General features: G+C 32.3%; 1 protein-coding gene across 5 annotated transcripts; it reads right to left on the bottom strand.

Moving 5' to 3' along the window:
* Positions 1 to 979: 979 nt before the first annotated feature.
* LOC107412960 (disease resistance protein At4g27190) lies at positions 980 to 15,239 on the bottom strand. Of its 5 annotated transcripts, none has more exons than XR_009640510.1 (5): positions 14,728 to 15,238; positions 4,644 to 7,524; positions 2,910 to 4,208; positions 2,578 to 2,654; positions 980 to 1,132 (listed from the first exon to the last, which is right to left on the bottom strand). XR_009640510.1 is itself a non-coding variant. In XM_048470215.2 (5 exons), the coding sequence occupies exons 3-4, from the start codon at positions 7,512 to 7,514 to the stop codon at positions 2,952 to 2,954; spliced, it is 4,128 nt and encodes a 1,375-aa protein (XP_048326172.2). In that variant the 5' UTR covers positions 7,515 to 7,524; positions 14,728 to 14,876; positions 15,058 to 15,238; the 3' UTR covers positions 2,168 to 2,654; positions 2,910 to 2,951. The 5 variants fall into 5 exon arrangements, 3 of the variants coding, with proteins under 3 accessions (XP_048326172.2, XP_048326173.2, XP_024927287.3); XR_007239673.2 differs by lacking the exon at positions 980 to 1,132 and adding an exon at positions 2,168 to 2,434; XM_048470215.2 differs by lacking the exon at positions 980 to 1,132 and having other exon boundaries at positions 2,168 to 2,654; positions 14,728 to 14,876; positions 15,058 to 15,238.
* Between the last annotated feature and the right edge of the window lie 1,289 nt (positions 15,240 to 16,528).

Raw genomic sequence — 16,528 nt, forward strand, 5'->3', positions numbered from 1 at the left:
CATTGTTAGAAGAGTTTCTTCTTGGAAGCTTGAATGGTTTACTTGGGCCAATCAAGGTACCGTAGTGTTCTGTAATCATAATTGATGGTTCCTCTACTGCTTCTCCTCTCTAGATTATTATTATTATTATTATTTTTTTTTTTTTTGAGTTTGTGTAATTGCTGAAGTGCTTCTAAGATTTTACAATTAAGGGAAATAGCAAACCAACATATTCCATAGTGAAAAACATAAAATAGTTAAACTTTTCTAAAAGTTTTCACACTTTGAAAGAATTTCCCCAATATTGTTTGTGTATATCTCTCTCTTCCCTTTTTATGGTTGCAAGTATTAGTTTGATGTTTCTGGACAATTGTTATTCAGCCAGCAGAGAAGTATCCAAATATGTTTGGAAAAAAGTTCATAGTTTGGAAGGTAAGTTTTGTTTTGGCATTTCTTCCAATAATGGATATACCATTGTATTTTCTAAACACACCTTAAGTTTCTAACATCTTATCAAAATTCCAGGTGGCTTCTTGCCTTCAAAGTTTGCTCCATCCGCTTGTGGAAATGATGATTGGTGACATGGTGGCTGCTCTGCTCTCATTGCAGGGTGGAGCTGCTTGTAGCATCTGTATATTTCCTATTACTCTTGTAATGCTTCTTTGCTGATTTTAGGTTAACTTTTCATGTACAGATTTTATCTATACTTTTGGTGGCAAGCTACCCCCATATGACTTGATAATTAGTACCGAGTCTACCCAACTTTGATATCATGACTTGAAAACTATTTTTCCTTTTTCTTTTACGAGTGTATAGATTTTTGGTTTATATAGTTTGCAGTCAACAGATAATAGTTTTTGGAAGATGTTGAATAATTTCATCCCTTTGTTAATTTCTTTAATTCAAAATCCTTTTTTCTGTAATTACATGCTAATGCATCCTGTTCGAAACGTGAAACATTTGTTGCATTACAGCTTCTTCCAAGAGAAAAGAAGAGACATGAGTATCATGAGGCTGTCAAGAATCGATACAATCACCTTCCTGAAGTCAAGCGCATTAAAAGGCAAGATAGAGCAAGCAACTGCGCTTCCTAAACAGCTTCACTTGTTTCTAGCATAATTAGTTACAAAGGTCCTGTCCATATTTGCATCTTCTGTAAAAAAAAAAAAAATGAATGGTGATTGCAGGCATAGGCATTTACCAAAATCAATATTCAAGGTGGCTGCTCTCAGACGAACCATGACTGAAGCTCAGAGAAGAAAAGAAGAAAGGAGGAAAAAACACAGCACCCCAGGTAGTATTACCATAAAGCCACTACGTAAAATGAGAATCCTAAAAGTAGTTGAGTGATTTGTGAAATAACGGTGCTTCTTGGTTGGCAGGAAAACTAAAGAATTGTTTGGAAATCAAGAAAATCAGAAAGAAAAGTAAAGAGAGCTCAAGAGCGTTTCCATTTCATTAATCATAATAGACGAATTACACCAACTGTCTTGTATTTATACAGAAAACGAACTAATAACAAAATATATGCAACTGTCATATGATTGGCCAGCATTGAGTTTCACGGATTGATGAGTTGGCAAGACTGCTAGCTGTCAACCTTTTATCAATAAGAAGATGAGCTGTCATAACTGCATGCATGACTTAGTTGAGCCACTTGTAAGAGACAGTTAAGCTGAAACAGGCCTCTAGAAGAATCTCAAACAGTTATGGACGTATTCATGAGGGGTTGTGCATTTTGTATTTGTTACCACAATTATGTATTTCTAATTTTTATTGATAGTTCAATGGAATAGGCTTCATAGGTTTAATTTTTATTGACAGTTCAGAAATCTTTATACCTTTTTTGCAATCTTTTTTGCTTTTTAGTTAACCGTTGGACTTGACTGTTTAGCCATAACTTCACAGTAGATATACTATTTTAAGTTATTAAAGAACGGAAAAGAAAACCTTTCCTCTTTCTCTATAATCCAGAAAAAACCTTTACTTGAAGTGGATTAGCATTGGCACTTGGCATAAAAAATTTACCATGAACTTTACCTTATTTATGTATATCTGCAGGGTATATCAACGAAACCTGCTTCTGTTTACAAGAGAGAAATCTGCTATGATCTAAAAAACTATAATATATACTAAAAAGTTCATCAATAACTCATAAGCTTCAATTTAAATTTTTACAAATGAAATATGGAAATAAATTGAACGACCTCACATTAAATGGATTACAACTATAGGTAATATTTCAGAGAACCACATTTTTCTGTCTCAAAATATCTAACAGGAAAATAACCCACATGGTGGTTTTTATTTGAAAACAAACTTTTGCATTAGAGGTAGAAATGGGTAATGCACAAACTTAGAACTTCTATGACCTTGTTATCTCTTATCCCTTACTAGTCCACCTACCAGACCTCCTAACTGTCGATATTCAGAATGGTCAACCAAATTAATTTTCCTGATAATAAAAGCTAACCATTAGTTTCTTCACCAAAAATAAATAAATAGATAAAGAAAAGGCTAACCACTAGTTTGATACTGACGGCTGCAACAGAAATTAAGGTCCAAGTTTTGAATGATTCCAGTCAAGGAATATCCTACCTGCACTTAACACAATTACAATGTACTTGCTCATAATCTCTGAACCTTTTCTTGGTATTGAACTTCATATGATGTATCTGCATACTTCCATTGGTCTTTATTAGTTAATTATGTGATATAAGGTAAGAGTAAAGTGTATTTGGTCCTAGTAACAATAACAAGAATAACATCGATAATAAAGTCTTATGACATATAATCCCCATTGTGCAGATTAGAAACAATATGATACAAAAATTTGTGACAAATAAAAGATTAAAGGCTTTCACGATCATTTCCCAAATTTACTACGTCTAATACGAAAGAATCGACTAAAAAGTTTGTCATACTCATACCTTTGATTTTCTGCTAATAGTTTTGACTGTAGTGTATGAGATTCATCCTTGGTTGTTCAGCCATAGCTTCCTTGTGGCAGCATTAATGTCACCCTCTACTAACTTTTGCATAGGGTAAGAACTGAATTCATCGTTGTCAAAATGTAATTCTCTATCATCATCTAAATCAATGTCATTCTCCATAATTTCAGTAGAAATCTCTTCATGAGCTTTATCTTCATCTTCATCTTCACCTCCATCTTCCTTTATAGATAGTATTAATTTCTTCAATTTTGGAGCGCTTATATTTCCCTCACAAAAACTGACCATCTGAGGGCAATATTTGAAAATTAACCTTTGCAAATTTGGAAATCTCATTACACAATTCCCTGAATAGAAACTACCGAGGTTTTGTAGATTACTAAGTCTCAACTCTTCCAGCCGATCAAAAACAATTTCAGTACCCTCCTCTGTTTCACTTCCATTATAATCTGCTATTATTTGAATCATCCTTTCGCATTTTCCTATCATCATTTCTCTCAGTTGAGTCAGACTTTTAACTGCTGATGGTGTGAACAAATATTCCATTCCATGGCATTCTGACACTACCAGACACCTTAAAGCTTGGAAAGATATTGAGGCTGGGACTAGATTCTTTAACGTATGGCATTTGACTACAAATAAATGTTTCAAATTCTGGAAGGCTCTTCCTGCAGGATGGTAATTTTTCTTCCATGAATCCATCAAACGATCAGTCAGCTCAATTAGAATTAGTAATTTCAAACAGGGAAACATTCCGGCTTGTTCTTGATCATCCTCATTTAGACCTTCATGATCAATTTCATATTGACAGTTCCACATTGCTTCCTGGGCAACCATAATCCGCTTCAAGATCAATATATTCAACCGAGGCAGCTTCCTAATAGAATCTTCAATTTTAAGTTTTGGACAATTAGTTATCCTCAGTCTAGCCAAGGATGAAAACTCCGCCCAACTTTTGGAGCAAAATCGTTTCAAGTTTGGGAGATCATCAAGCACTAAGAACTTAAGATTGGGAAGCAGTTCTTCTTTTACCATCCTCTCTTTGTCATTTATGGCTAGTACATCTTCCATAACACTGCATCCACGTACCTCGAGGTGCTGAAGCCTTACAATGTTTCTGGCCATATCAAAAGACAGGAGATACTTCAAACTATTGCAACCATGTATCTTCAAGTTTGTTAGATTCTGCATGTTAAAGTTTTCTGGAGGATGGTCTGGCAATAACTTTTCGGAGTTCAGGGTGGACAACTCCAAATCCTTCAAGCTAGGCAATGCAACCTGTAGGGAATAATTATTCATCAATATCTCGACTAGCTAGTAAAAATGCTATTCAATATTCATCACCAACTATGTGGCAGCTGATGTGGGTGGTGGATCACATACAAGTGCTATATATGAGGTGCTTTTCTCATAATAACCGACATGTCAGCTGCCATGCGACTGGTATTTATCACTATATTATGATGTATTCTTCAATTGTACCTTTATATAGCTAGATCTAATATGATTTCAGTTAAGGTCTAAAAACAAATGGCTAATTAAATTTCGATTTAATTTTTTGAATAACAGAAACAAATATATATCATGCATGTGAAGATAACTATATAGTACTAGCAAGAGTACGTTAACCTGCTTCAAAATTGAATAATCAAGAATTCAGAATTTTAATTAAATTAACAACAAGAAGTCAGAAATTTAGAGAATCAATCGTACCATAGGATAAAAAAAAGGCAGGGGGCGATTCACATCTAACAACGGCTCCTCCTCTTTCCTGTGACCAGTGAAAGTAGCTTCCAATTTTGAAAAAGGGAAATGAGCAAGATTCGGAGAAGATTTTAATATCAAGGAACGTAAATGAGGAAACTCAATCTTCGCCAAGATTCTGTAGGGATGATCATCTTCCATTCCATAAGTAGCTATCTCACTCATCATCTTACAATTAATAACTTTGATTTCCTCAATGTCTCTGACACTGGATGATGACAAGAGATTATTCAATCTTTCACAATCTTTCACTCTTGCAACTCTTAATTTGCCAAAAGAATTTATTAAGAGTTCACCATGCCATATCCTTTCCAATTTCTTTAGATTTTCAAGATGTAATGACTCCAAACTTGGAAAGAAAGCATTCTGAGAATGATATCTCTGATCCATGGAATTAATGATGTATTGCATTTCATCATTATTCACAATTTTTAGATGCTTCAACTCTGGAAAACCCTCTCTGTCTAATTCGTGTATAACATTGTTCAGACCGGTAGATCCATACAGATTCAAAACTTCTGACCTTTTCAGTAAGGCTTCAAGACCATGACATTCTGGAAGTCTGCTTATATTGAGCTCAATTAGTTCCAATTTTCTCGAAGTTGGCCTTCTGCTATCAAAGGAATAGTCCAAGTATCTTGGTCCTTCTCCTATTAATATGTCGTATCTCTTCAAGTTCACAGTAAACAAGCCTTTTGGCATAACATGGACATCCGGTATGTGTAAATGTAAAGTGGTCAGCCTAGATAAATTCTTTAACTCCACAAGACTAGCATTTCTTCTTCCAGAGTGGTCTCCTTGAATATCCCATCTTGTAAAGCTCCCGAGCATATACAGTTCTTCTAAATGTACTAAATTTGATATGACATTGCATTCAATCACCTCAAGCATGGAACAGCAGCTCAAATTTAATAATTGCAGACGAGTCAATTGTCCTATTTGTCCCGGAAAATTACTAATTTTGGAATATGCAAGGTCAAGAATTTTTAGATTCCTTAATTCTCCAATTAAAGCCACATCTTCTATCTCACAGGAATTCAAAAACAGAGTATGGAGATTTTTAAGGAATTCAAAGGATGAAGGTAACGGTTTTAGACATACAGAAGTCAAATCTAAAACTTTAAGCTCCTTCATTGCTTCAAAAAAATGGTTTGGGATTTGTAAGTTTGGATTCTTGTGGAAAGATCGATTGTGGACATAAAAAAACTCAAGTTGCGGACACTCTAAGCTTTTTGGAAGTTGATGAGCATCATCCTCAAAATTCGGAAGTGAAATTGCAGTTGCAACTTTGAGTTTTTTACTGTTTTCCAGCTCAGCGGCATTTCGAAGACAAAGCATATTGTGTTTTTCAGATCCAATTAAGATGACAACATCACGAACTACGTCATGCATTTTGACTCTGCGCACCGAATCAGCATTCAACAACAAAGAAGAAGCCTTCAATTTATCAATCAGTGTAAGTACCTTATTTCTTCCATCTTCCAAGTTTGTGATGCTCTGGAATGGTTCCAGCCCCATAGCACATCTCAACAAGTCCTCAATTTCTAATCCCGAATCTCCAGAATATATACCAAGAATCAAGAGTAATGACTTTGCTTCATTACTTTCCAAAAAGTCATAACTCAACTTTATACTCGAATAAACTTTTTTGTTCATGCCTTGGATGTTAGTTGGGGCAGATGTTCTTAGCTCTTGCAAGGCATTACTCCAAATAGGGTAGGCTTTCTTTTTCAACGCACTTGCAACCGTCGCAATGGCAATTGGTAAACCTCCACATTCTTTGACAATCTCAGTCGCCAAAGCCTGTATATCTTTGTTTTGGATTGATTTATCACCAACTATTTTGTCAAACATAGCTTTTGCTTCATCCGAGGGTAAATCATCAATGGGGAAATTCATAGCAGCATCCATATCATTACATACCACATCTAGAGATCTAGAGGTGAGAAGAATCTTAGAGTCATTTTTACTATCATTTCCAAAAGCTATCCCAACTTCATACAACTCCAATTTCTCCCAGATGTCATCTATGACTAGTAACATCTTCTCTTCTCGCCCCAGTTGCTGACGTAGTCGTTTTGCTCTTACATTTTTGTCGTCCTCATTATCACCAAACTTTAGACCTAGCTGATCTGCAATTTCTTTTTGGATCTTGTGGGGGTCCGGAGTTTGAGACACAGCGACTATAACTACCTTTTTGAATAGCTTGTCATCCTCAACAGCTTTTCTGGCAACTTCTTTAGCAAGCATGGTTTTGCCAACACCGCCCATACCATAAACTCCAATCATCTTGACATCAGGATTCCTTAATGCCTCCATAATTCTGTTGAAGGTGGAGGTTCTTGATTGGAAAATCATGTAGCCTCCTTTGGTCATATCAATGGCAGCCGACTGTGGTGCGACGCGATAAGAAACCTTTTGGAATAATGTGTTTGCTCGTTGCATTTCAGTACCAGCAGCTTCTGCCAAGGAGTTTGCTATCTTGCTGAGCCGCCTTCGTGATACCAAATTCGGAAACAACTTGCTTGAACACAGAGGCTTTGCGTAATCTTCATCTCTAAAAAATTCATCATTAGCCTTTTCAATGATCCCAGTTACTCCATTCATCCACTCCTCCACAGCACCTTCGATTTCTTCGCCATTTTTTCCAGCCTCGTCAACAGAGTGCTGCAGCCTTTCATTTTCACCTTTCAAACGCAGAATTTGAGACTTGAGGTTGTTTACATTTCTTTTGTAGTGATAGATATTGCTGAATTCACTGGCAACTGGAGCAAATGTACCCTCGCTAATTTTTGTAACAATGGCAACGAGACACTCCATTGCTGATTTTCTGTAAAAACCAAACCAAACCAAACCAAACCAAATCATCACAGCAAATGGAAGCATGTACAATAGAGAATTAGTTGTCATGTCTGTCAGTCACAAGAATTATACGTTTTAAGCTATATTATTTTGCTTATTATTTGCTAAATACATATATGTTTAAAAGTGTGGAATTATATGCAGTTCTTATGATTTCTTACTTTTAGGTAAAAATTGAGGAACTATAGAATTTCAACTCAAATAGACATCATTTGGAGCCTAAATCCTAGTCGATTCAAAGGATATTTGAAGTCGAAAAGAGAAGAAAGGAAGCTTCTGTTTGGTTTTAATATCCTACCTAGTTGTGGAGAAATGGCGAGTAGATAAAGGAGGAACTTTCCTCAATTAAATGATGATCAAATTAAAACCTAGATTAGAGAAAGGAGAGTTATTTTCCTTGGTGAATAATTAGACTTAAATGGCAGCAAGCATGAGAGAAGGAAAGTTTAAATTTAAGTGCTGTATCCAATGAGGGTTTAGCGAAAGCAAAGTGCAGCACATGCACTCTTTGGCTTTTCAACATGATTTTAGGCAACTCAAGGCGAAATTGGGTTGTAAGCCACTTCTCCCTACCCTATATATATATATATATATATATATGCGCCAGTTCGGCCGCACTATAAAAGAAACACATTATTTTCTACACACAGCACACAGATTTTAAGAGAAAGTTTGGGAGCAAAATTTAGGGTCTTTAGCATTGAGAAATGGCAGCAGAAGAAGGAGACAGCAGCAAGGATTGGCCATCTCCTGTTTTCTTCTTCAATTTTTTCTCTTCTTTTTCTTTAATAATTTATCTTTAATTTTAGGGTTAACTGCTGTTTAGTACTATCAAGTTTTAGGATTATGCAAATTCAACCTCAAAGTTTAGAATTGTTTGGAATGAATCATAAAGTTTCAAATTTGTTACAAAATCAATCTCATTTATCTGTTAGATGACATCAGCATATTGATATCATACTAACATAATAATTCATTTTTCAACAAAAAAATTATTTTTCAACAAAAATAAATTTTTTATTTTTCAATTTTATATTTATGGTTTTTTATTTGAACAATTGTATCTGTTCCTATTTTATTTGAATTACAATTTCAAAGAAATTAAATATTTTCGAACTTAAAATTTAACCGAAAAAAAAATAAAAATAAAATTGGAATTTTCAGTCTAACAAAAAATTGTTATTAAACCAAAAATTAAATAAAATAATTTTACTAGACTAAAATATAGTAATAATTTTTATGCCTAAATCATAAAAAAAAAGGACCAAAATTACAAATATAAATAATAGACCAAAATTATACAAAAATAAAAATAAAAATAAAACTATAATTTTTGCTCTAGAAAAAATATTTCTATTAGACCAAAAATTTATAATAATTTTTAAAACCGAAACCATTAAAAAAACAAAAATTAAAAATTAAAATTAAAATAAATTTTTGTGCTTTTTTTTTTGTCTAATATAAATAATAAAAATAAATACATTATCATTCATTTTATTTTTATCATTTTTATTTTTATTTGGTCTAATAATTTATCTTTATTATTTTAAGATCCTTATCTTTTTAAGCAAATATGATTGCTCATTTTTGCTTGTAGAATCAGGTAATTTATTTTCATTCTAATTATGATATTTCTATGGTTGTTCATTCCTTGTAGAATCAAGTAATTTGCAAGTTAGTATCGCCTTTTTTTTTTCTTTTCTTTTTGAAGCAAAATATAAAAAAAAATCATAAAATTAAAATTTTTTTTTAAATTTTGGATTAGTTTTTTTATGGCCTACGTGTAACAAATTATTATTAATTTTTGGTCTAATAAAAATATTTTTATTGGACCAAGATTTCAATTTTATTTAAAATTTTTATCTTTGGTTTAATTTTAGATCCAAAAATATTTGATTTCTTTGAAATTTCAATTTAAATAAAATAGGACTGCATACAATTTTTCAAAAAACCAGAAATATAAAATGGAAAAATAAGAATTTTTTTTTTTTTTTGGTTGAAAACAAATTATTGCAACACCCTGATCTAAGAAAATACTTCGAATTTGAAGTTTTGATCAAGTTTGACCGAATTGACCAAGTGCGTCTCATAATTGACTTTTTGCTATGAGAGTAATTTCACTTTGACCAAGGCACCATAATGAAGTACGTGCTAACCTGAATCTATAGACTAGTAGCACGCCAAAATTGAAGCTAAAATTAGAAAGTTATGGTCATAACAAATTACAATCAAGACTGATCAAGCGAGCCTGAGGTTGACTTTTTATTTCTATAGATTTTGATTTTGATTTTGATTTATGTACCATCATATAGTATTCATCAATACGAATTCATAGACTATTAGCATATGTGATATGGACCTATGGTTGAAAGTTACGGATCTGTAAAGTTATATATATTTTTTGAAGACTAACTTTAATTGGTAATTTTATTGAAAAGCATGTAAAGGGATATTTGAAAACCTTCCAGATGGGTTTTATGTGTCACCCATCCACAGGTGAGACATGGCCACACTCCTTTCTTTTTCTTTTTCTTTCCCTTTTTCTCCCTCCTCTACCACGAAGGAAAACTCTCTCTCTCTCTCTCTCTCTCCCCTTTCTCTCTCTTGGGTTTGTCAAAATTGACTATTTTTCGACCACCCATTGATAACATGGGTTGGCCATTGATGAAGCCCAATCTCGAGAGGCCTCAACAATCAAGTTTCACAGCCAATCAATTGGCAAGGTACCCAAATCGGGCTACTAAAGCCAGCATTGGCCTATTTTGTTTTTCTAGTGAAATGACCATTTTCTGACCTACCCACTCTAATCCATACCTATCTCCCCTACTTTGGACCCCTAATTTCAAATGTGGCCTTTTTCTTTCTAAATTCCAAGTCGTTTGAGAGACACATAGGTTTGAAGTTTGACCAAAATTTTTCAACCATTTTTTGGTCATTGAGGGCGAGTTTGGTTCGTTGAAGTTAAGTATCCTTAATCCTTGATTTACAGGCTTGCATTTGGTATATGGTTTGCTAATTATGGTTAGGTATTTAAAATTTTATTATTTTTTAGCTAATTTAGAAATTGGTATAAAAATTGGAATGTGTTGAAAGTCCCACCTAAGAAAATTGTTGCATATAAGTTCATAGGGGCTAATAGAGATTAATAGATACTCAATTTCATAAAACTAATTTCATAAAACTGAGTGTAATTAGGAGAAACCCCAAATCTAGAGCAATAGACCAATCAGGGCTATTGTATTGGGAACCCAAAGCAGTGGAAGAGAATTTTAAATCATTTAGTGTATTTCAAAACCCTTGAAAAACATATGTAATTTTTAAATAATGTTTCTGGTGCGTGTTAGGCATCCAACGAAAAATGCGGTGGACCCTACAATGGAGCAAGGATGGATAAATGTCATAAAATTCCAAAAGGGTTAGATGCTGATGTTTAATTAAAATCATTTTGTTTATTGAGTTATTGTTTTAATCGCTGATCTATGATTTTGAAAGTTTTAAATTATTGGTAGTTGTAAAATTAAAAAGATATTAGTTTACATAGTTTCTCTCTTACTGCTTTTTCGAATTGCAAACTTTTATATCCCTAATTTTAGTTTTGATAAAATAATCGTATTAGTGAAACATGTTTAATTACGGGTGTATATATATATGTATGCATGTGTGTGTGTGTGTGTGTGTGTGTGTGTGCTTAATTAAGTAAATGTACATGATTTTGCAATGTTACTTGATTGCCTATTTTATTTATTTATTTATACATTGATTTATAAGTTTAGAAAACCTAATTTTGGTAATAACTATTTTTGTGTTTTGAAAAGACAATTCTTCATTTATGGTTCTTTAAATAGATATAAGAAAACCAAATATTTAATATATCTATATATATTTATATATTTATGCATATGTATATCTGTGTATATAATTAAATATACACATATATATTTATATATTTATATATTTATATATATGATTTTGGTATTATTATTTATTTATTTATTTATGCATTTACTTATTAATTTAAATGTTTATTTTTATTTTTTAAAGAATAAAAAGTTACAAAGGTATTTAATATTAAGATGATTTCAATATGTTCTACTTTCTTAAAACATTATATTTGGGTATTTCAAATTTATTTATTTTTGGTTACTGATTTTTGGATAATAATTAAATAGTTAGAATTACGTTTGATTTTATGGAAATTGTAAGATTATTCATTAATTATATTAAAATATTATTATTTTTCTTATTTTAAATTTATTGGTTTATTATTTAATTATTCATCTATCTATTTGTTTATTTGTTTATTTATCCAATCATCTAGTCAAAACATTTAATTGCCGTTTTTAAAATACAATTACGAGGAGTCATTTTCTTGTAAATGTGTATGTTTACATGTGATTAGTTAGTATATAAATAAACCATATAGTATTGATGTTCTGTATTGTTATGTTTATTAATTAACATACAGGTTATATTTAATCATCATTTGTGAGCTGTGATAAGTAAAGATAAGCATGTAATTTGTAGTGATAGTATTAGCCACACTCCCATGGTAGAAGGATAGTAGGTTTAATCATTCCTATGGGCGTTAAGGTGAGCAAGAATAGGCAGATATTTTTATTGTGATGACATTAGTCATCTCCCTTGGTTGTAGGATGGTAGGTTATTTAGCATTGGCACCGTTAAGATACTAATGGGATCATGTGCATGTTCTCCTCTCCCTTCCCCATCTATCAAGTAGTATTTGGGACACTAAACATCAATTAGCAGCACTAGTATATAGTATGGTGCATCAGCTATCTTTTCGATATATGCTTATATATATATATATATATATATTATGTTATGCGTTAGGTATACCATACCAAACTGGAGCAACAACTGGGTTAAACTTAAGAGTCGGTTAGTATTGTATTTCTGCTGCCTACGAGATCAGGAGGTTGGATGGCCATCATTGGCAACCACCCCTGACTGTATTGCTAGTAGTATATCTATGATCAACTGATATTATGGGGTTATTCCTTAGTATGTCATATGGTATATTAGATGTATTAGCCTTCCGACAAGTATTGGAGTCTTCAAATAGATATATTAGGCTTTGAATAGGCATTGCAGCATTCGGGCAAGAGTATTAGCCTTCGGATAGGTACTTCACTCCTTAGGCATGTATTATGGCCTTCAGACAGACATTGTAGTTTTTGGATAGAAGTATTAACTTTCGACTAGGTACTTCAACCTTTGGATAGGTACCATAGCTTTTGAGTAGGTGTATTAGCTTTCGTGCAGGCATTATAACCTTCGTATAAGAGTACTATAGCCTTTAACTAGGTACTTCAAATTTCGAGCAAGTATCATAGTCTTTTGGCAAATGTGTTAGCCTTTGGGCATGTGTGTTAGCCTACGGACAGATTATTCAAGTCCTTCGAAAGATTGTATACATAATTATATTTATGTAGAAGATATATATATATATATATATATATATATATATTTACGTTGGTTTTGGATAATGGTTATGTTATTGGAGTTACTGTTAAGATCTCAACTGATTAATTTAAAGTACTATTTCTTCATGTGTATTACAAATGTAAGTTATTTTATTAAAAGTTATCTGACAATTTATTGATTATTAACGGTACAATTTGTATCTATATATTTCCTATATGTAAAAAGGTAGACTATATGATTTAGGGTCTAGAACCTAGGTTGTTTTTATCTTTCATTATTATTATTATTATTATTATTATCATTATCATCATCATCATCATTTTTTTATCTGCATTTGTGTGTTGAGTATAGTTATCAAGTAATGTAAAAGTGTGAGATTGCAGTAAGTGGGTGATGTTGGTGGCCATGAGTTTTAAAAGTATGTATTTTTTGTGCTGCATAAAAACGTGGGAAGAATCGGGACCATCTTAAGGTCCAGGTAGTAAGCTTTGGAAGGGATCCCGACACATATAAAGGTATTTATGATTTATTAACTATTACTCATATTTGTATTCCTATGCTATTCTTATCGAAGTCCTACAAATTTGTGAAAATTTATAGTAAAGTGGGGAGGAATAAGGCAGATGCATGGGCAAGGAATATTTGGGAAAGTTTAGTTTATAGGGGAGATGCTGTTGGGTTTTTCTGTAGAATTTAGTTGGGGTTTCCCTTAGCCGGAGCCATTCTAGGGTTGCCGATAGGTAACTCTGGGAGTGTCCTGACAATTATGACATCAGCATACTAACATCATCTAATAATAAAATTAACAACGTAAATCAATTGGATTGATTTGCAACAAATTTGAAATTTCAGGATTCAATTTAAGCAATTCCAATTTTCAAGGTTCAATTCAACCAACCTTGAAACTTCAGGGCACTAATTATGTAGCAAGGATTCGTTATGATGTTTAAGGTATTTTCCTTAATATAGTTATGAACTAGCTTCATAATTAGGGCTATGATATAACTTTAGCTATAACGATTTAGTTGTTTTGTATTGGATCCTATTTGGTTATTTTTGTATTGGATTCTAATTGGTCATTTATTCAATGTTAAGAATTTATTATTGCACTTCATCCTTGTATGTTTCTAGCTAACTCATAAATCTTTACAAATACTAGAGTATGCTTGAAATAGAATATATGGTAATAGATCTATAATGTATTCCATATTAGTGTAATTGGTTGAAAGATAATTATATTAATATTTACGTTCATAACTTAATCGTAAAGCTTAATGAATTCTCACTTAGAACCATGATTGAAATCTATATGTGAATGTTATCAATTGTGTGTAAAAGCAACTTTTGATAAATCTAGGATTAAGTATGGTTAAAAAAGTGAGCAGCTAAATAGGTTTCCATGCGAATAGGATTAAATTGGAGCAGGTAATGGTCAGGTCACGTGCCCTAGTGTTATCATTATTGAACCTCTCTACTTTCCTAGTTTCTATTTTCTTGAGTTTATTAGTGTTTAATCTTATTATTAATCATTCAAGTTTTTGTTTCTCAATAGCATAAAAATTAAGTTTGACTAGCTTTTGTTATTTAATTCCGAACAAAAGCCGTGTGACTATAACTCTAATTTTTACCTCTTTACTACATGCTAACAATTTATATACTTGTGAATTGACAACGGTGTTGAGTCCAGTGTGTAAAATGTACTCTGCTAAGAGAATTAAGTACGCACCTGCAGCTGCAGATTGGTTGCGAATATAAATGGAGCTTTCTAGGGAGTATAGTAGCTTCCTTCAACTGCAGTCCTGTGCCCTTTTTTTTTTTTCTTTTTTTTTTTTGAGGGGTTGGGGGGCTGTTGTGTTTGAAATAAATATTAAAGTACTGAGTAGATGAAATTAAACAAAGAGTTAAAAACAAATTCTTGTAAATCAATAAAGAAAACAAAAGAAAATCAGAAAATATCAAATTAAACGAGGATTGACTAGCTTCATATCGGAATATTAACAAATGGAAACAAGGAAAATATGGAAGTGCGATGCATGAATAACAAATTATAACATACCTTAAACAATAAAATGTGAAGAAAATGTATGAGTTCCAGAAACAGAGTGGGAGAACATAATATATATATATATATATATATATATGCATATATACGATATAATGGAACTACTATGGTGTGGGAAGATGCTCACCATTTGGTGGGTGAACAATCCATATCTTTTTAATAATATGCGAGTTAACTCATTTAAGAATACGCACTGGGACTCACCAAGTGATGAGCACATTCTCAGATGGGCTGATAAATTTGATATGTTAGCCAGTAGTACTAAGGAAGAAAAGCATAAATGCCTACCTACTTTTACTGTTCATCTAAAGAAAAAGTGCCTTTGTTTGGATGCCATTGTCCTAATTAAAGTATGAAAGCATCAAAGGAAAAGTAATGAACAATAATAATTCTAAAAGCATATTGTTCTTTGCTTAAAAAATTCTGAAACAAAAACCGAATAGCAGTGGTAAAAGCGGTTCTCTTTGAGGAAATGCTTTACACGTTGAGCACCTATTAGGCGCTTCATACTCAAAATCATTAAAATATGTGATTTTCTAAAGACAAGATCATCAATAAAAATATATTCCATCTCTGTTAACGAAATACTACAGAAAACATACTTTATCCTCTTAAAATGCTTTTCTTAGACATTTTAGAATCACGCCCAAAAAGAAAAAAACGCTATGCATAGCATCTGGTGACTTGAGAGAGAGATAGAAGAACCAATCAAACCCGCAAGCACACATGACACGAAATTTTTGTAACTGATAATTTTTTTTTTTTTTTTTTCTGAAATGCAGCTTCAGTAAGCGATCCGATTAATTTAATTCAATCCGAAACAAAACTGGATTAGATTGATTTAGATGTATATCAATTTCACTACTACTAAGTTAAAATTTTGAACACCCTGGATATATGGACCAACTGTTATTGGGAATGACTGAAAAGGGAAGTGTAATACAGAAAGAATTGCTTTCTTCGATCTGGAAAAACCTTTACTTGGAGTGAATTAGTGTTGGCACTTGTCATAACAAATTTACTATCAACTTTACCATATATATTAATATCTGCAATGTACTATGACAGAAATCTGCTTCTATTGATATGTAGGAGAGAAAAATGCTATGATCTAAAATTTACCATAACTCCTATTACTCTTGTAATGCTTCTTTGCTGATTTTAGGAAAACTTTTCATACACAGGTTTTATCAATACTTTTGTTGACAAGTATAGCATTTTTGTCAGGTTTCACTTTTTCCCTGTTCATAAATTTGGCATTTCTAACAAAAAATGTCTTATCTGTAAACATACATACAATTTAAAGATCTGTATTGTTCATTGTGTGTTTTCTTAGCTTGGTAAAAAGAATTTACTGGGGGTAACTTATCTAGAAAGGATAAGCAAAAAAAAAAAATATCTTCGTTTTCAACATGAAAGTATCCTTATGATTTAGATGCCTAAATTTGTAGAACTGCATTCTCTA

The sequence above is a fragment of the Ziziphus jujuba genome, chromosome 8, assembly GCF_031755915.1.
Source record: "Ziziphus jujuba cultivar Dongzao chromosome 8, ASM3175591v1".
NCBI lineage: Eukaryota > Viridiplantae > Streptophyta > Magnoliopsida > Rosales > Rhamnaceae > Ziziphus > Ziziphus jujuba.

Excerpts from the sequence above, each read along its gene's own strand:
- LOC107412960 (XM_048470216.2), bottom strand. The coding sequence starts at position 15,146 with ATGCATATATATATATATATATATATATATTATGTTCTCCCACTCTGT. Across the intron at positions 7,525-14,727 it reads CAACCAATCTGCAGCTGCAG|AAAATCAGCAATGGAGTGTC; the intron begins GTGCGTACTTAA and ends TGGTTTTTACAG. Across the intron at positions 4,209-4,643 it reads TGCCTTTTTTTTATCCTATG|GTTGCATTGCCTAGCTTGAA; the intron begins GTACGATTGATT and ends TATTCCCTACAG.